This window comes from Pelecanus crispus, chromosome 3 (assembly GCF_030463565.1).
Source record: "Pelecanus crispus isolate bPelCri1 chromosome 3, bPelCri1.pri, whole genome shotgun sequence".
NCBI classification, from domain to species: domain Eukaryota; kingdom Metazoa; phylum Chordata; class Aves; order Pelecaniformes; family Pelecanidae; genus Pelecanus; species Pelecanus crispus.
Genome location: NC_134645.1, coordinates 110,375,283 through 110,396,969, shown reverse-complemented (window position 1 = coordinate 110,396,969; position 21,687 = coordinate 110,375,283). Strand labels below are relative to the sequence as shown.

Here is a 21,687-nt window from a genome sequence, read left to right as displayed (position 1 = left end):
AAGCCGGACACCGAGTGTTGCCAAGAGCAGCCCAAAAAGCCAACACCAATGCTGGGCCGCAGATCCAACGCACCCTGAACGCCCTCGACACCGGCCTGACTCCAGTGAGCAGACGGTGACAAAAAACACTCTCGCGTAGCTTCCTAACGTCGGTAACAAACGCTGAAAACGTAACGAGGGCTTCTTGCCCCTCTTCTGAAAAGGAAAGGGGGGGTTTTTTGAGGAACACGGCTACAGTCACAGAAGCGGGAGAGATGGCTCTGACTCGGTGCTCCCCTCAGGAGAGGCAGGGAACCGGTGGCCGCCGAAGTCTCGCGAGAAGTCGCCCAACGGCCGCCGCGGCGGCCGTTGGGCGACTTCTCGCGAGACTTCGGCGGCCGCCATTAGCGGCGTTGCCGCCGCCATGGAGAAGCCGCTGAGCAGCCCACCGGGGGTGTCCACCGTCCTGGCGGTGAGGAGGGGGCCGGAGCCGGGCCGGTTGCCCGCCCGCGGAGAGGGAAGGAGGAGGAGGCATCAGCCTCCGTGTGTGCCTGCGCCCCTCCGGTGGCGGGGAGGGGGGAAGGCCGCGCAGGGCTGCTCGCACCTTCCCCAGCCTGACACGGGGCGGGCTGGTGAGCGCGGTCCGTGACTGAAACCGGTTGTCGTTTCGGGGCGGGTGAAGGCAAGCTGCTCGCTCTAGCTGCCTGGGGACGCTCCATCTCCTGCCATAGCCTAATCTCCTTTCATTTTGTCCGTAGAAAACGGACTGGTCCGAGCCCTGGCTGGTGGGACTGGCGGTTTTCCACGTCCTCTGCTTCCTCCTAACATGCATCTCTTTCCAGCACTACCGGGTGCAAATTGGGCACTTCCTCTGCATGGGTGAGTCCGTGTATTCATGCCTCCGTGAACTGGCATTCGGGTGATAAAGGCCATGCGCATTGTTTAAGCTGCTAATACTGTCTAATAGCTTCTTTTGGTCTCTTAATCATAACCGTTTTCTTCACGTACTTGCACAGTGCACGGTTTTATGCTTTGCAGCAGATGAGTGCGTGCAAATTACTATTTCTCTTATAGTAACACATGTGTCTGTACGTGCTAAACTGTTATAGAAGCTGCTGTGACCTATAACTATGTATTTATTTAGTTTCCAAGACTGTGTGAAGTAGTGACTTAAAACTCTGGCCTTAGTGAGGATCTGGGATCAGTAAGATTTCTGCATGGTAAATGCTGTGTGTATCACAGCTTCCCAAGAAATTGTTGCTGTGCTGGAGAAGCAGAAAAGAAACTGGCTGAGAGCCAGCAGTTGCTTTCTGCTCTGCCTTATTCTAATGCTGCAGTTCAGTGAATATGGTCAGCTTTCAGCTGGATTCATTTCTGGAGCAGGTTTCACCATATGCCCTGCTGACATCTGTGATAACGGCATGAGGAAGAGCAAGACTGGTTCGGTACGTTGCAATACCAGCTAGTGTTACCTCAGGGTTTATCAGGCTTCAGCCAGAGAATCCACAGTGGCCTTGCTTAGCCAAAGATGTGTATTTATAGCTGACTGGATGAAGATCTAGTAGCTTTGCAGAGTGTATTTGGTTTAATTAAGATGGCATGGATTTGGGTTAGATCCATGAATTGTGAACAGTACCTTGGTTCTAGCCATGGGTTGGATTTTCTGGTGGGTTGGGTTTTTTTACACAGTACCTCAGTCCTGTTGTGATTGCAGGAAGAATGAGTAATTGAAAGGGATTTGCAGGGAAAAAGCCACTTGAAGACTATGTTGACTTTTTAAAATACCATTTAGTGAACTAGTCAAGTGTGGAGAGGAAGCATAGCTTCCTCAGAACTGCAAATAACTTAGCTAAAGCTAAGGTTTCAATAATATTAAGTACCCCCAAAAAGGAATCTAAAAACCTTAGTAATTTCTATACACCCACTTGTAACTGCAGAGTTTAAAATGGTCTACAGAGGGGAAAATAACAATGCCCTGTTTATGACACATTAGGCCTGAAAGTTCCCTGTAAGAATACAGGTTTTTCTTTCTTTAATATTAGACATTCAGAATTTCCAATGACATGCTGTTTACTTTAGAGTCCTTATCTAAAGTATTCCCAGTGTTACTAACGCTAGTTTGAATGCCCAAGGTCTAAGTGCATTGGAAAATGCAGTGGAACTGGTCGTTGCTGGCTTTTTAACCCAGATATGATGTAAACTTCCTGTTAACAAGAAGAGTGCTTAAAAATATCCATATTAAGTCCAGCCTTGTTTGTACCTGAAAAACTGAACCACTTTTGTGATGTCTGCAATATAAATAATTTTGTATTGTAGCTAGTCTGAAATAACTGAGGAAATTGGAGAATTATCACATTGGTTTACCTTGGCAGCTGAGCAGCTATAGGTATGTTTATACTGTGCAGTACCAAGCAGAGATAATCCAGATGATTGCAAAACAAGATAGCACTCGTTCATATCATCAAACTAGTTGTTTAGTTGCCTTGTGCAGGTCATCTTTAGCCACTGAATCTGGGTTTTTTTGCTTTGTTTCTTGTGAAAAATGGTACAAGGACAAGCTTAACATTTAGTAGTTGTATTGCTTTTCTGTTAAACGTGTGATTGCACTGAATTTTCTTACTGTCTTGGTGGCTTCAATTATTGAGTAAGAATATGCTAGTTTTCACCTGACTACTCCACTATACACCTATTCAAACAAAGTCTGTATTTTACCAAAATGCTTGTATATAATTAGTACCCTAACTTCAGATAGTAATGTTAGCTGTAGCAGTGTGACAATGTAACATCTAAAAGGATAACTTAATTCCATACCAGTTCTGGGGAGTTCTTTTTACAGACTTAACTTTGAAACAGTCGCCAAACAGATTGTTGGAAAAAATACTGATTGGGGTCTTTTGGGGTTTTTTTTTTTGTTTTTATTTGTTTGTATCCTGAGCTCCTATAAGCTCAGATGGATTTTATGTTTGTTTGTAGGTGTGTTTTGTGATCACTTTATATTTCTTAGTAACTGTATGGGACATTTAAATTGGAATTGACTTTGTGCAATTAAATATTAAATGTGTAATTTGATCTTCTGGGGATCAAGGATTGTTAATGTCTGGTATGTATACATCTTTAGTATACATGGCAGAACTGATGGCAGTTTATTTTTAAAGAAATACTGAACCTAATGTTTTTCTTTTGTTGTACAGTGGGCTTAGTGTACTGCGCTGAATATATAAATGAATTAGCAGCCATGAATTGGAGGTAAATGGTTTCACTTTCATTTTCACATTTAAATGAATGTTCTAAAAATGTTATTCTTCTCATATCATTCCCAGAAAGCATTAATTTAAAGTGTCACTCATGCCGCGTCAGTAAAATATGATGGGAGAGGGCCTTTTGCATTGATTGATATAAAACTTTTGAACAAAACCATACAGTACAACATAGTTATCACTTAGCTTATAATAAAAGGTAGTTTTTAATAACTAGCATGTATTTATTATGTATGTATTTATTTAGGCTTAAAAATCTGTTTATATGGATGGTTGTAAACTGACTAGTCGGAGAACTAAGAGAAAAGCAGAGTAGGATGGTTAATGGGAAGAGGATATGAGCTTAGATTTTTTTGTTTGTTTCTTTTGTTTTTGTTGCATTTTCTTTGGTAGCTATTCATGTTTAATAAGCTGAAGTTAAGCACCACTTCTCAAAAATATCACTACTATTTTATACTTACTTATATGCATAAAAACATTAAAAATTGCCTGTTTTACTAAGCCTGTATACCAGAATTAAACTAATGGCTTATTTTTATAAGCACTGAACTAACCTTTCCCTGATGTAACTGGAAATTATGTGTTTAACACCACTTTATGCAGGCATCTAATTGTAAGTCTTCACGTACCAATTGAGGCATACATGACCTAAATTACAGATTTGCTACTCTTACTATTTCTGTTATCTTTTCTAATATGAGTAACTAAAATACCTAAGAGAGTCATTTCAGACACTTCAGGATAAGTATGATTTCTGATGCACAAATATGTGTACTAATGTGGTCACATTAGTAAGTTACTTAATCTGTGGTTGTTTTATTTAGGTTTTGCACAGTAAGACCTTAAAGAAAAGAAAGACTGGTGTTGTAGTAAATATTCGTAACTGCCGAGATACTGACTGTCTCTTTGTTCTGACTTAATACAGTAGAATGCTGGTGTATGCTTGGGGATCACAAGAAGTAGGATAATATGTACAATGTCCGTGTTGAATAGTTACTGCGAAAGTATGATGTTAGTGAACTACACTGAATAAAGCTTCCTCTTTTATTTTTCTTTATTTTATTTCTTTCAGGCTGTTTTCTAAATACCAATACTTTGATTCAAGAGGAATGTTCATTTCACTAGTATTTTCAGCACCGCTGCTGGTGAATACTGTTATAATTGTGGTATGTATGTGTTCATTTATATGGATGCTTTCATTAAATTGGTAAGTAAATGTATGTGGATTAGTTTTAATAATTTACTTATTTTTTAGGTCACCTGGGTTTACAAAACTTTGAATATAATGACAGAACTGAAGACACTACACAGAATGAAAGCAGAAAAAGAGAAAAAGAAGTGAAAACACCCAACACTTTTTTTTTTTTTAATTGTAATAATACTTGTCCAGGTAATCAGTCCTTCTGTATGTTTATCCAAAAACAGCAATGTTTTTGTGTCTGATGTCAAGAGGACTTTGCGACATGTGGCCACGGACAATTAGGTGAAAGCAGGTATCTAAATAAATTTGAATTGGCCGTGAAATTGAGAAACCCAGTCTTAATGGGTCTTTCTGCCCTTCATGTAAGATAGTTTTCACCCTGACCAAGGCTATTGGTATTGTTGAGACACAATCTTGCAGTCAGTGTCCGTTTGCCTAGGTATTTTTCAAGTATGTCTTACCTGTGTGTTTATTAAGTAGCCAGTCTTCTGCTGCTTAAGCCAATTGGAGCTGTGTTGTGAATTTCAGTAAATGAGGGATTGTATTCAGAATACCTCAGGAATCCATGCTTCTGTGAAGCGTTAAACTTCTTTATAAATCAAGTTTCATACTTCCTAAGTGTATTGTGTGCCAGTAGCATTTTATAAATAAAATTATCCACTGTATCTTAAATTGAGTTAATTGGAATTAATTTTTAATGAGATTTTTTTTCTTTTCTCATAAAAATTACAAGTTTGGTAAAACCTTGTATGTCATTTGTGTAATTAAAAATGATCTCTGCATTTTTTTTCAATTTACATTTCATGATTGTAATGCCACTAGATAAATACCTTTTCTTAAAACTGGATGTAATTTTGGCAGCAATTTTTGCTTATTTATAGAACAGAAAGGAAGGGGAGAAACTTTAGAATGTTCTATGCAATTTTGTTCCTATTTTTTTTAGATTACTTCTTTTTATGCTTTGCTTTTTTTAATAAATAACTGAAAATGAAAAATTGACTCGTAAAAATGAAGAAGACTTCAGTTTTGCTCAGAGTAACCTGGTTTTATTGAATTAAGGAGATTTGTGGGGAGAAATGAACACAATGGAAGACTGTCCGTACATATTTAGTAAAAGTTGTATCTGGAAGCAGTTAAACCTTTGTGTGGAGACCTAAGCTTCTGTCCAAAATAGATACCATTTAAGACATAGGAAAGATGATCTACAAAATTGAACTTGGACTAATGTGAAGAACAGTTGGGTACAAAAACGCAGAACACTAGTACATTTTTAAGTTTGCATGTAGTTGTGAAATTAATTTTAAATACTTGAATAGTTTTCACAACAGTGGAAATACAGACCTGAATAAGCAGATAAGCAGATGAATATGCATACACAGTTTGTGAGTCTCCTGTTCGGGAGAGAGCGAAACTGTTTCCAGTGGGCTTCACAGCATTGTGGAAGGGCAGTGCAGTGTTAGTCTGGGATCCACTTCTTTACCTTTTCCATGGATTAACTGAGCATGGCTCTCCTCACTCATTGCTCTATCAAGAATTACAGACAGCTAGGTTATTTTATATTAGCAAACTAAATAGATGCAGGCTTGATATGTTGTCCTGTAATAGTCCATTCTGTTTCAAGTCTTGATGCAATGTGGGGTAGTGTCAACTCACTTCTCCATGAAAACACCTCTAGTCTGGTAGATAGCATGTGCCTTTTTGGGAACAGTCCCTGTTCTGAAGGAGTAAATATAATCTATGCAGATGGCTGCAAGATAGGCTGTGGCACTTGTCTTCAGGACCAAGGAACAGGCCTGTTTAATTTTGTATAGATAGATGGAGTCCTCCTAGGCTGGTTTAGAAAAGTTCCACTTTGCTCTTATGATTTGATGAGGAAAGGTACGCAATTGTTCGTACATGGCCCTAAGCGTGACCACACAAATGTTGTGCTCCTGACTTTCCTCTTGTGAACTGTTCTGCAACAATATCAATGCATAATTGTTTCAGTATCACACACTTAAAGCTGTAGTGCCTCATCATACTGAGATACTGCCTGTTATCAGTAGCCTTTGGCTTCACAGCATGTATGAGTTTGATTCACAGTAAATGAGGTGGTTCAGAGCAGCTAAGCAGCAAGTCTCTTGCAGTGGAAAACTGTGCCTTATTTAGCACATCCAAGGCAAAATTTCCCCAAATAGTTCAGTATTTTGTCTTCTTTCTTGTGTGTGAGGTTGGAAAAAAATGAAAATTCCCTCTTCTGTAAGTATGTGGAACTGGTGAGATACAGCAGTTAGAACTGTCCTTTCTAGCATAACATAGACAAGATAACAGATACAACTTTTTCTCTGTTGCCCAATTTTGTGTTACTTTTGCTTGGCACAAGATTTATTAGAGACATTCTCTCTACCTTTGGGGATCCCAACTGAAATAAAAAAAATCTTGTGCTTGCTTAAATTCTCTTTCCTCTTCCTCTCAGTGTAGTTGAACTTTCAGACACTATTTCATTTTGTGTGGCATTACCAGAATAATTTTGGCCTTTCATACAAGATCCCAGGGCATTACAGCCGTCTAACAAAGTTGAAGAACAAAGAACCATAGAGGTTAGTGGCAGGCACTTTATTTTTAATTAGCAAGTAAAAATCCATTTGAGCTGTATATTATCTCTTGATTTCTGATACCACTGACATAATGCGATAGCTAGTGGGTGGATAATACTTTGTTTAGAAAGTATCAACATGATGCGGGTTTTTTTTGTCTTCTAAAAGTGTTGCTGAGTGGAAGTATAAACAGCTCCAAATTCCAAAATTATATCAGTACTTTTTTGAAGGATGAACATCTCTGAATGTACACTTCAAAATTGTAAGCTTGGTGTTTTTAAACCTTCCCTGACTACTGAAACTATAATAAGTAAATGTAACAGTTATAGAAGATAAATTGTCACAAACACAAAAATGTGGTTTCCATATATGTTTGTCAGAAAAATATTCCCATTTTCCTACATTTCAGAAAGATTCAAACTTCTGAGTTATCCTCTAGCTAAATCTGCCTAAGAAACACGAAGTTTAAGAGCCAAGTTTTAAAAAATATAAAAAGTAGGTGTCTTAACCATAAGAGAAACTTTCAGAATTGAGTAAAGCATGGCTTTTCTTCATTATGTGACTGGATTTATGAAGTGATAGTGCAATAACATAATGTAAGGGCCTATTTGCTGACAAACCAAAATAATTACATCATGAATTTAAGGACTGTTTTGCCTATTTGGAATTCTGTATGTGTAAGTGAATGAGAGCCAAATGTTTAAGGCTGGTGGAATACCTTTGCTTTTAATTGGGAGATCTGAATTTAGGTTGCTTGCAAAAGAGCCTGTTTATTTCAGTTTGGAACATGCATACAGAAAAGCTGGTCGCTGCTCAGTTGGATCCTTTGGAGAGTAAGACAAGACAGAGGTGATTTGTTACTGGTTCTGTGTATCTCACAGGCAGTGACTCAAATCTTCAGCCTTCCTTAATACAACAGCACATGGTGTCAGACAGTGTGGAAAAACATTAAAAGGGAGAAAGTAATATTAACCTGGCAACTTTAACATAGTAGAAAGTAGTTTTGTTGCATATAAATTTGTGAAAAGATAGTTTAGCAGAATTTAGTTGGCAAACTTCCTGGAGTTTGAAGTTGGCCTTGTTCCCTATGGAAAAGTAATAACTGAGATGAGTTTCCAAGAATGAGAACCTAGAATTCTCTCTTTTTCCACAACCACTGGAATGCCATATCCTTAGCTTGGAGTGTCTTTGCACCTCTTTATGGTCCAATGAATCTCATTATTCTAGACAAAATGGAACAGATCAAATAAGGGAGTGTCTGTTCCTCAGGAGTATTTGATAGCTTAGATACATGTTTGGATATCCTCATCTCCCATAAAAAACACCTATCTCCCAAAGGCACGGAAGGACAGTAAATTGAGGTCTGCATCCTTGTGTGTATTCTAAATAAATGACTTTGAAGGACAGTCTTACTACTTTGCATCAGCTGGGTCTTAAAGGAAGGGATCTACTCTAGAAAAGCTATGTTAGATGGTGGTCTGCTGTGGCTGTGAATGCTAAATGGAGGAAGAGTCTATGGAGACTTGCTTTGTGGATTTCGAGAATAGTAAGCTCAAATCTTGAACTCTTTTTATCAGAACTGGGAATGTCAGGAAAAGGAGTAGAGATTCTTTGTGTGCACAAGATAGAAAGGAATACAGCTGTAATGTAGGGAATGTTCTATTTCTTTAAATGCAGCTAAACATTTTTGCTTTCATTGTAAGCTTGATTAAAAATTAGAAGCAAAATGTAATTTTTCACTGTAGATGAACACACCATTTTTACAATTAATATATCAAAATATGTTTCTCCGTTTAGGAAACTCACCTATTGTGTATATTTGTCTATTTAAATGTTTTTAATATTTCTAAATATGTTTTAAATATTTTAATGTGTTTCAACAAAATATAAGTATTGGTGTTTTTCTGTGCATCAGGGGAAGAGATCATTACAGTTGACCAAACTTGCCACTGGATGTCACTATCTCACATGCAAAAGCTGACTCAAAGCTTTCCTTTTGAGCTGGTTCTGTAGAGGTTTTCACCATAGCTTCATGCTTCTGCAGCATTTTGGAATGGCCAGGAAGTCTTGGACTGTAGCCTGTGAAAGCATAAATTGTTCTCTGAGCTCCAAGGTACATCCCCAGTCACTTTCAAATGTTTATTGACACTCTTGCTTCTTACATTAAAAAGTACTTCTTATGGCAATGGTGATGTGCATATATGCTTCCAGAGTCAGGGCTGTGGCGTTATTTTGCATTTTAAAGCTTCCTAATGGGGCAAGGAAGTAAATACCCATTTCGCTAATACTTACATTTCACATGGAGGATCCTGTCTTCAACCAAACAAAAAGAAGTATAGCAACAATAAATAAAACAATTACATTATTGTGTGAACAACATGCAGGAAAGCTTACTGAAGCAGTCTGGTTTGTGCACTGACAGAGATTATGCATGTCTTCCATTTCTTTGTGATTTACCCTTGCATAATGCATCGTTACCAAGTCTGTCCCTAGTATGTCACATAGCTATAGCAGTCACTTACTAAGAGTCACTTGTCACTTCTCAAGAGTATCAGAAGTCACTTCAGACTTTCTCTGCAATCTGGCAAATGGTATTTGACAATGTTCAGAGACTCTTATGACTTCATTTGAGAGGTTGTAGGTGCAGAGTTCTCTGCTTCTCTCCTTTGTGTACCAGGTTTAGAGCCTGTTTTTTTTTTATTTATGCTTGGAATTCATTTGAGCTCTGTTTCCACCCACCACCTCTTTGAGAATACAGACTTCCCGCTTAAATGGACTTCAGTCCCCTTTCTGTGATTTACGTGCATGCACATACACATAACAACTCTAAAAAGATTAGGCAATTATAACCCAGCATGCTTGTGAAATGGCAGCCTCATATCTCAAAGCCAATGTGCTTTATGGACCTCTGTTTTGTAGTCCGACAAAAAAGTCAGGCTACAAGAAGATGGACTACTAGTCCATCTTCTTCTGACCAGTTCCTCCAAATTGTGGCCGTGGTTGTGGCCACCACTGTTTTGCTGCAAAACTGGAACAGTGTTGTACTGAATAGGAAATATCTCAGAGGACTCAAAAGGAAGGCCTCTACATTTCCTGTATTTGTGTTTATTGTTTCATATAAATATGAACTGTAGGAGCCTTTCTCATATAGTTTCACAGGCATAATGAGGCCAGGAAAAGAGCTGTAACTGGTAATACGTTACACTGCTACAACCACTGACTTTAAGTGGTCCCACTGAAATCGTGGTCCTGTTTTCTTTGGCAGTGTCCGGAGTTAGAACCAGTTGAATTCAATGTCAGGATTAAATGTGTTGCCTCTTTCATTGGAAAATGTTACAATAATTAGCAAGGCATTCAGCAGAACTGATTGAAACAAGGCACATTTCTTAAAATGGACAAGTTCCAAGTGTCATTTATAACACACTTGTTAATCCAGCCCTGAATCAAAGTAGTACAATCTTGTATACCTTTCCTCCCTTCTGATCCAGCAAAAACCTGACAAAAAGGGTTTGCACAGTGACCTGAGGGGAGGCAGAATGAAGTTCAGCTGGACAAAGAGGTATCTAGGCTAGGGCCCTTCACTGAAATCATGCTTATCTCTCAGTCTTAGGATTGTGTAATAAATACACTGGGTAGTAGTTTCAGCTAGTGGGGCAGGATATGAAGTTTTTCATATACTTAGGACTGATACACCTTGATCTTAAGGAACTCTAAGCTTGGAAGAGTTTTCATATGGTGGAAACAAGCTTTTAGAAATTCTTCAAGTCATTTAAGTAATAGTGCTGTGGAATTGGGACAAATACATGAACAAAGGTAGAAGTATGCTATTCCTTTGCAGTCCGCAGTAATGATCTATCCAACAGCTCATTAGTAATATATCTTGAAGTAATACATAGTAGGATCTACAAGGCATGAATCATTTTAGGTCTATAACTGTAAGAGTCATGCCTCTGATACCATACTCTTCACCTTGATTTTGGGAATAGTGAGAGTAACCAGCTTCCTATAGCCACCCTGGAGAGAATGTGATTTGTAAGGCTTGTACTCAAGCAAAAGCATCACAAAAGTCAGGAAGCTGATGTACCAAACAAATAATATGGAAGTCTTCAGCTCTTCATGGCAAAGTATTTTCTAGAGAATTCAGGGAACTGTAAGCTTTTTGGTTGTTTAAATATATTTGATCCACAGCAGTGTTGTAAAATGGGATTCAGAATAGATTTAATGACTTAAAGGTGTTGGTTTTGTAGGTTAATTGATAGTGAGACCTTTCGTAAGTAATCACAGTCTGTTTTTTCTTTGAAATCACAGAGTCAACACAAAAAAAACCAGTCCAATTTCATCTATTTTCTTGTTTCAATGGCCCTAAATCCTAAATTAGACTAATCATTCTACAGTAATTATCAAAAAGCAGGACACAACATCTGTCTGATTAAGAAGAGCTAATTTATAAAAAAAGCTCATGAGACTGATCTCTTTCTAGCAAATTGGTTTATTGAATTTTACCATCAAAGATCCAAATTAATTAGTAAACTGTGTGTGTTATTCAAGTTTTCTGCTTCCCCCATGTTGTAAGAAGAACAAATTTAACATGCAAAATTAGCTGAGTGGATTTATATGTGAGCAAACAATGACAATTGTAATGGTATATGATTTCCACATAATTCTCTTTGAAATAGAAATAAAAATATTCCAAAATGTTATTAAATAGAGCTTCTTCAGAAACTGATTTGTCAGTGACTGTTTGATAATAAAAAAAGAATTTGAAAATGTACAGAACACGTAGCTTATAGGTAAGCTATGGTTCCCTAAACCATTAACCTGTATAAAGTTTATAAAAAGTTTGGCAAGTTTTATATTTGAATTAAATATACTGGAGAGATTGATTTATACATCTATGTCAGAAAAGAGAAAGCAAGCTTTTCTCCAAGCTGTGAAGAAACTCATGGAATTTATGATTTTCAAGACTTCTATGTTAAGAGAAGTCATCCAAAAAGACTCTGAAATCACGATTTTGAAACTTTAAGTGGGGTGAAATACATTGGAGTCTTTCAGATTTTTTTGTAGTATGAACTGCAAGTCATATCAATGTAAAGTGAACAGTAAAATTAATACACTTGAAGACAGCTTGTCATGGTTGTATCCTGATCAAGAAATAGAAAATAAATGCTAAATAAGCTGAAATTACAGAAAAAATTGATATTATTATATATTTTATATATATTATTAAAACATTTTTTCAACTGACTAGTTATTTAATTCTTGTGCATGTTAATACATACCAATATTGACAACTTCCAGACTGCAAGAGCCCAAAAATGTCACCAAAAATCCTTTCAATTGAAAGATAGAGACCTTGTCCTCTCAAATAAAAACTGCCCTCTTTTAAAAGTGTGGCTGAGGCTTCATACAAAATGTTGAATGAAAATGCTAGAAGTAGACATTAAAGTTAATATTCACTGCATTTCTTTCTTTATTTTACCTTGCAAATTACAGGTTAAAATACTACCAGTCTGGATATGTTACTCAGTTAAACACCACCAAAGCCTTCTGGCTTTGTTGTTTGTATGTCCATTAGGTATACACATATTAATTCAATTCTAATTGGCAACAGCCATTATCATTCAATATCATTAACTTAGTTATCATAGAAGGTACCCTTATAGAGTGTTCATCTCATTTAAATTTAACCCAGTTAAGTGTGGTACACTATAGCTGTATTAACTCATCAAAAAAAGATAAAGTAGAGAAGATACATAATTGTTCCAATTAAATACGTAATGGGCAGTATTATATCTTAGCTAGAAAGCAATCAGTTTGCTTTGTAACCCTTAGAGGGCTCCATTGCCGTGTAGTACTGGGAAATAGGCTAACCTGACATACTAATGTATTCTGACATCTACTGTAATTTAATTTAGACCTTATATTAACTCTGTTTACATGGTCTTAACTGTGTGCAGAACCTTCTAAGCTGCTTAAAAGGTCTGATGACGTAGATTTAGGATTGTGAGATGAAGTAGAATGTCTACAAAGCTGTTATGTATAGATTTACCAGAATTAGTATCATAAATGTAACAGGATTCTCAGTTCCCAAATTTCAAAAGCATGAGGACTGGTCCAGAGCCAAAATGATTAAAACATGACTTAATAATTTCTCATGTTTTTTCTGAATGTTTCACTGACCAGAGTGTCTGTCTGTAAAGTACAGCATTGGAGTGCAGAAGAAAGAGGATGGATGTAGTAACAGTGAACTCGCATCCACATACTGACTCTCTATCTCTAGAAGAAGATGCTATTTTAAAGGGCAAAGTGAGGGCTACCACACTAACTGAGATGGAAGAGACCTTGAGGGACAGTTGCAACTTCACAGATGGTTCCCTTAGGGTCCCCTGTACGCAAGAAATGGGAAGGGGGCTGGAACGGAGCTGGAAGTGAGGCGTGCATAGAAACAAATTTGGGTGAAATGAGATGTTGAAGTCAGATATACTTTTGTTTGTTTAAAGTATTTTTTTAAAAAAGCTAGTATTTTGAAGGAAAAGGTAAGAAAATCAAGGCAAAGGATAAGCAGAGGAAAAACTGCATGAAAAAACAGAAGATGAGGCGGATGTTTTGGGACAAATGGAGGAAATAGAATGATTGGGACAAGGAAAGGAGAAGACAGTTATCTGAGGGAAAAGAGAAATGGACAAGGAAGTAAAAAGAAACATTCCTTACAACCTGCCAGTTTTCTCTGGGAAGAAACTGGCACATTCCTGTGGATAAAGATCCTCCACAAGAGCTCCTGTGAGAGGGGCCAAAATTATGTTGCTTATGTAAGCTGGAAACTCTTCTAAACCCATTAAAACACGAGAATGAAAGCTTTCTTTCAGAAATAGCAAACACAATAAATAGGTCAGTGTCGAGAGTTAAAAGCCATTTAACCTCATGCACTGCCTCCTCCGCTCTGCTGAAGAGGGTGACTGACCACAAAATATTACTCCCTGTTCCTTTACTCTGTGGATTAGGGTGTGCTTTATAAGTCAAAACGTTTCCCTCAGCTCAGTTCATCTGGAGCATGAAGAAATTAGCCGTGACCGTTTCAGCTCACAATCAGGCAACCACAAAGAAGTGTCTTTGCCAGGGTCAATACTTCGCTCTGCATTTTTAGACTCGCCTGATCTGAGCTCTCCAAAGTGAAACCCCGGCTAGCGTGACCTCTTCCTTGACTGCCTTTCTCTTGCAGTGGAAGTGGGAAGTGCTGTGTTGCTCCACCCAGAAGTCCTGGATGGGTTTCCTTACATCAAACCATGCACTAGTTGCTACAGGATTCAGTGTCAGGAGTCTTGTTCAGAAGGTCACTGGTTGACTACGTATCCTGGAGCATGCTAAATGACTCCCTACTGGAAAAGGGGAAACTACCCACATTGCTAAGATTCTTTCATAGCCTTGGTGAAAATGGACTCTATAAACACAAAGGTATTGTTACTAATATTAGTCTTTATTCTTGAAGAAGGAATTCATTTTCCAAGAGAAGAGAAAAAGAAAATAGGTATCCTGGCAAGAATGGGATGTTAAGAGTAAGAATCCAAAATTTTATGCCATCTTAATTTAACCAATTTTTCTAATGCTAGTAAGCCTCCTATCTAAAATAAGAAAATAAAATTTTACAAGTGAAATGAATGACTGTAGTGCTAGTAAGGGCAGAATAGTTTAAGGTGAAAAATATGTATGGGATATATTAAAGTTCTAGCAAATTTAAAAGAAATAGGCAGGAAGGAAAGAAAATTATTGCATGAATCATACTCCCTTGGGTAACAGTGTCAGCAGACTTGAAATCATCATGTTGCATAGGACAAACAGATGAGCAAATTGATGAGTAACTGACAAAAACTTTTTTTTTTTTCTGAACACTGAACTAGCAAACAGCTCTTTTTATATAATAAAGATGTGAGGTAATCACTACCAACTCTCTGAAAGTCAGAGCTATAAAGAAGGATATAAAAGAGCAGATGGTATGTTATGATGATGCCCTAACAAATGCAAACAGCCATACTACTGCAAGGATGTTTCTTCATGGACCAACTTAATCACAGTGAATGGATTTTTTCCCTTTTTACTTTATAGCAGGTATTTCTAGCATGGTTTAGCCCATTAGATTTGTCTCAGTTCTTTACACCACATGGCTCAAATTTCTTAACTAGAAGGGTTTGAATTTAAGCTGATCTCTTGCTGGGCCTAGGCTCATTCCTCTGTTAGGTGGAGTGAGAGCCAACACGTAAGCAGTTTGGATAATCAAGAGTATTGACTTGGGCCCTAAGCTGATGGTATAGACCAGTATTTTTCTGAACTCTTTGAAACTTTACTTTGTATCTATCTTGATGTGATTTCCCAAATGAATTTTTTTAGTTCTTTCTTGGTTAGGCAGGGAGGTAGTGGATCAGATGTATTTCAGACTGCAAGTTTTTATGATTGCTCTCCTACCTTTAGGTGATGCCAGCAATTCCCTTCCTCAAGTAGCACTTCAGTTAACCCTGGAAAGTGTTTGCACAGAACTAGCAGTAAGTTATTAGAATAATATTACAATTCTAATGTGAAAAACTAACCATATCCAGAAATAACTTGGTACTGCCAAAGCATTGGTACAAAGATATCGACAAGAAACAAGATGGGCACTGAGGAGAAGCAGAAGACAGTAGAGACCAGTGGGGAGCTAATGGGGATACTCCTTTTTTTTTCTCTGAGTTTTCTGAAAACTTAATATTTTCCTCTCAAATTTACAGATTGAAAATATTGACAAACTCTCTACTACAGCAAGATGTCAATACAGCTCATGTCTTTTTAAAAATTACACATTATGCAACATATGAACTTTAGTTACGATTTCCCAAACTGTAGTGTAGGAACAAAAGATAAAAGGTTCCTAAACAGGGTGTGAGAGCAGTTGTAGCCTAGCTGCAATCTGATAGTATGCTAACTGTTAGTAGTAGGGATGGAAGTACAAATGGTAAAATGAAAGGAAGATAAGAGAAAAATCTGTGTGGCAAATGCTCCAAATAAAAAAAGACAAATTGGTAATTATATCTGACCTGCTTTACTTTGCAAACCTTGCAGTTCCTTAAGTCAATACATGGAAAAGGCTATAATCCTCATTCTCAAAGAATATGACTATTTAAATAGCATCTGCCTCAACACTTAAATACAAAGATGAAGTATTCAGTGTTCATTTCTAAGACTGCAGTCTCAAATGTACCTCCTTTGCAGTTATATCTGTCTTTTATATAGCTTGTGGAATGCCTGAAATCCATTCACCTTCACTAAGATGTACTGTAAACCATTTATTAAAATTTATTAAAAGCACAAAATACTGAAATGATGCTAAGTGATATCACAAAGTACATTTATGGATGTAACTTTCTATTTTCTATTAAAAAGGCTAATAGACAAATACAAATAAGACAAACACAGTGTTTGCTTTTATGACACAAGAAGCAGAAGGGTAGCATAACTCTTCTAGAGAAGCAGAAATTGGAAGAGAGAAATTATAAACTCTTTTTCACATTTTAAATCTTCCTACTTTATTTTGTGTAGCATAAATTCTTAGCTTAATGTTCTTGAATGAAACAGCTGCAGAGGTCCTATTTTTCAAGTACATCTACGTGATCCAATGCAGCAATCACAACTCATGTAGACATTCTCAGCTTGGTGTAAAGCAGCTATCCGTTTGCTGATAGCAGGGGAGTCACACGAACATGTCAAATTAACAGAGAGTGGCTGGCAAGCACTCAGCTCAGGGCTGTCACAGAACAAATTATAGTAGAAGCATTTATTCAATGTCCACTAGCTTGAACTTCTCAGTGGCTACTTTCTCCACTTAAATTTTTTAATTTGATACTAGAAGACATAAACAGATGACAAGTCCCTCCAGATCAAAATACTTCAGACCTGTCTGTACTTTCAGCCCTCGATGTATTAAAGAATTTTTCTTTTTTCAAATAAACAACCGACTCAAATCCTTAAGGATACTGACAGTTTTACTGTAAAGAAGTTCTGTTTTATCTGCCAAAAGCTGGGAAATGAAGTCTGCTCCATGGAGTTTACCAAATTCTGCATTTAGGATATCCAAACATACTCAGTGCCATTTTCTTTCTTCTAGCAGACATTTCCTTCACACTTTAGTCTCCAGGACAAGTGCTTATAAAAAGCTATCTTATTTTGGATTCCTATTATGACTGCAGTTTGAAAAGTTCATTATAATTTATCCCAGTGTAAGGAAGAACAGGAAACCCTATCAGGGATTCCAGCAAGACTTCCCTTTCTGACCTTCCCTCAAGGCAGGAGAATCATCCAGACTTGATTCTGCAAACTAAAGATGCAGAAGAGGACCTTCTCATTGAAGCAAAGGAGGTAATCTAGTAAACTCATGCATTGCCCTCCACTGTTGATTTTGAGATTGTCTCACAATTTTATGCCCTGGCATCCTAGTTTTCAGGAGTGATTAGTGTTTCCCCTTCTTAGAGTTTATGGCTATCTCCTTCATTTATAAATAAATTAGAAAGCTGTTACACACAGTGGAGTGGACACCACTTGGGCTGTACAATACTGTTTAGATTTCAAAGTTAGAATACTGCTTGCCTTTTTGTTGTATACATTATGTTTCCTAATTTTTCAAAAGGGTAAAAATTATTGATTTATAAAGACAGAATATGATATTCCCATACTGAGAGATAATAGGAAAAATGAATAAAATAAGGGCACTGCTGGATCAGACCAAATCCATTTCGTTGTTGTGTCTCTGACAGCGCCCGATAGCTGTTACTTAGTGAAGTGTGTAAGAACAAAAAAATCATACGGCCCCAGCAGCACCTCCCCACCCCGACACCTGGTGATTTTTGTTATGGGACAACCTGGTAAGAACATTTGCATTAAGTAGCCTTTGATGCACTTTTTTCCCCCAAGATTTTGTCCTCTTTTTTTAACTCATTAAAACTTTTAGTAACAATAATGCTAATTTGCTTGAAGTTCTTCAGCATTTTCCAAGCTTTTAATGACCTCTAGTCAACTCTGAAAGCAAAGTACATGAATACATGTGAGTTTGTACACTGTATGTGATATCTGATACCATGTTCCACGTAACTGGACTATCTGGTCCCTGTTTAAAATGAGGTGGATACCAATCTGACTTGTTACCTTATAACTTGACAAATTCAACGTGAACAAATAAGGTATCTACTTTCTTGTCCTCCTAAGTGGTGATGGGGGGGACTTTTTGCCAAAGTGTACATCAGTAATTGATTGAAACTGATGTTATGGGGGTTTTGTTGTGGCTTGTTTTGGGTTTTGGTTTGGTTTGGTTTGGTTTTTTTTAGGAATGAGCTCTTTTCAGTAATATTTTTGTTGGTAGGGGTTTCTCAAGTCTAAGCTGGAAATGCTGATCAGGATGATCAGACAGAAACAGATGGAGGGAACCTCATCATAACTAATAGATCAATGAATGGGACCCTTATTTAAAAAGAGATATAACTAGATTCACACTCCTGACCTGGATTATACAGGAGCTTGAGACTCACTCCAGTGTAGTGCACTTACAAGCAGCCTCTTAGATCTTCTTGGACAGCCTGTTTGTACTATCTCCTGTCAAGGGCCACTTTAGCCCAAGAGAGAGCTCAATTATTAGACAATGAGTAAACCTCGTTCAAAGTCTAACCTGGTGTGACAAGGTGCACTTGGACTCATGCCTGTTGGTTCTCTCCAACCTCGGTGAACTGTCTAGCCATCCAAATACTCTGGAATGAGGGTCCCTGGTTTTTTGGTTGGTTTTTTGGGGTTTTTTTTGTCTTGACTGTGAATTTAAATAAAGGATATATTTTTTGGAAATGCTTTTAGGAATACTTGTATAAATCTTCTAAAGTTATTCTTTAGGTATGATACGGGAAATAGACAGTTTTTTAATTGGATCACTAAAATGGAAAGAGAAATCATTGCAACATATGCTTAAAAATTAGTAGCATTAGTTTCAATGTTCATAGTACTTAGGCAATTTGAAAGAAGGAGTCAAGAGATACAGTATGAACAATTCAATGTTCGAGCTCTGTTATTTTTTTAAGATTGCCGTACAACTTCCAAGAAAAAAATATAGTGCTACAAAAGCTTATGTACATGCATAATTTTCTTAAATAATCTTCTTTCTTTCCTGACTATAGTTATTGACATGCATGGGAATTCGTAAGATGATGACTGTCAATATGTACAGTAAAATTAACTTTTAACCACATGCATATGTCAAGGAAGGACTGTTGCTAATCTTTTTGTAACAGCTTAAATGATCATTATTCTTGCTGTTGTTGACAGCTTTTTCCTGCTTAACTGTTGAAAACATTTTAGTATTATGTGGTGGCTTTTCTCCAGGTTTACAGCATATTGTTTTCTTGTTGCAAAAGGGAAAATTTACATTAACCTTCATATATAGTACTTGACATTTATAGTGCAAGTGGGATTGATTACTTTAACATATGAGAAAACTGCAGCCTTAAAATATACAGAATATGAGACTATATTATCATGTCCCAATATGTTATTTACTTTGTACTATTAAATGCTCCACTGCTGGTCAGTTTCAATATTCTTGACATCTGAAATTTTTACTATGAGAACATAAATAAATTAAGTCTTAATGCACAGGTGTTTCTGAATGTCCATCAATGTTGTATGTATTGCTGTGTTATTATTTCACTTGTGTCAGTCCCACAGTGTCCAATTTTGCCTGAAACTCAGGCAAAGACATTGACACTAAAGGTGTTATGAAAAAAGGATAAATTTTTAAGGTTTGGAATTTTGGTCTCTGTAAGTATATAACAGTTTTGACAAATTCTGAGCTGCTTTTCTCAACCAAAAATAGGTCTGAAATTAGCCATATTATTTTTCTGGAAAGAAAAGAAAACTGGTTTGGGAATTTGTGTGATATTTTGCCTCTTAGAATTGCACAAACTTTGATGTTATTTCCAAAAGCATAAAAGGACAAAGTTGTCTATTATATATCAAAAATTCTTTTTAAATTGTAAAATCAATATGAGAATACTTTTTTTTTTTTTTTTTTATGTGAGGGCCTTTGCTTGCATTACCTTAAAAGTTCTCATTTCCTTTAATTATAAAAAAATATGGCAGCTCAACTCACAACTTTTGGGTCAAAGCTATGCCTAAAATTCTCTTACAGTTTGAGGGCAAAACCTGACACAGACTTCAGCTGTGATTCTCACAAGGGACATTCCTTAGGTAGTGAAGTGAGCACCAGCCTCAATGAAGCATAAGATTTCCCCCATCTGTTCTCTTACTATGTATGAATTTCCCTTGTCCCACCCCATCCATCTCCCCCTACCCCAAATTCTGATAATAAAATTCAGGTAACTTTTCTCTTCATCGTAACAACAACCTCTAGCAATAACCAATTTTGTTCTTTGAATTGAAAGGAATCAGATAAGAAAATGATGACAAAGTATTTAACTGAAGTTTCACATTAAGTCATGTTAGAAATACAAATTAATGTTTTGGCTTTAAAGAGAGAAAATTCAGGGAGTTGAGTATCTTGAAATGAGATGACAGAGGAAGTCATAGCACCACTATGAAATACAGCACCACCGAAGGCAGGGTAGAAAAGACACTTGCTCCAGGACACCCTCTAAGTGGGTGCAGCAGAGACGGAGATGACTCCAGGTCCTATCAGATACTGCTCTTGCCCTTGCTGCTAGCCAGGAGGAGGAGTTGCACACCCACAGTGTGTGGATGCCTGGTGGGCAGCAAGTGCTGGAAGAATCTGAGTAGAAAAGGGGTGATAAAATATCTCACTACTGCCAATATACCATTCACCCTTGCTTAAGAAAGCTGTGAAAATGACTGGCGAGCTGCCTGAATAATATTGCTGTACAGTTGACTGTGCTTTATTTGACAAAAACTTTATTAAATCCTAATGCTTTACTCTTGTACGTGACTTTTCTTCTGCTAACCTTAGAAACACCTCACAAAGGTTGGTAAATATTATTACCTTTTATACACAAAGACAATACATACCAAGATTAAGGATGTACAAGTTCTGTTGAGGGAGAGAGAGGGAGAGAAAGGTGAGGAAGCTGCTTTGCTCAGTTACCAGAAAGACATTGCTCCCCATCTCCAGATGACCATTAGCACAGGAAGCAAGGGGTCACTTATCCTTTTCCTGAGAGTGTAAGTTAGCATTCAGCCTATCTTAGAGCAAAGAAACACACCACACTATATAATTAAATGAGTTCTAAGTCACTGAAAAAATATGTTACAAAGATGTTAACAGTGACTGCAAAAAAAACCTCATCTGAATTATTTTTCTGTTAATAATTTGTGGTAGGTTGCTTACAACAGTAAGTTTAAATGTGCATGATTAATTAAATATATATATCTCACATTTGACATTTTCATATTTAGTATGTAACTGTTAAAGTTTAATAAGCAATTAAATATGTGATTTAGAACTTGACTTCTGTTTATTCTTTAAGAATTGATAAGGATAACAATGTTTAATGGTTTTTCATTTAATTTAATTTTATTTGCACAGCTATTGGAGAACCACTTTGCCATACTTAATTTCATTGCAAGGAGAAATCCTGATTACAATGGTGTCATAAATACCTCATTTATATTCAGTGTTTCCAATTTTGCCTTTACCAAAATCAGC

General features: G+C 37.1%; 1 protein-coding gene across 1 annotated transcript; it reads left to right on the top strand.

Annotated features, from left to right (window-relative positions):
• The first annotated feature begins 388 nt into the window (after positions 1-388).
• TMEM18 (transmembrane protein 18) lies at positions 389-5,147 on the top strand. Its single transcript, XM_075707648.1, has 5 exons — positions 389-451; positions 738-858; positions 3,171-3,225; positions 4,309-4,402; positions 4,492-5,147. The coding sequence occupies exons 1-5, from the start codon at positions 404-406 to the stop codon at positions 4,576-4,578; spliced, it is 405 nt and encodes a 134-aa protein (XP_075563763.1). The 5' UTR covers positions 389-403; the 3' UTR covers positions 4,579-5,147.
• The last annotated feature ends 16,540 nt before the right edge of the window (positions 5,148-21,687 follow it).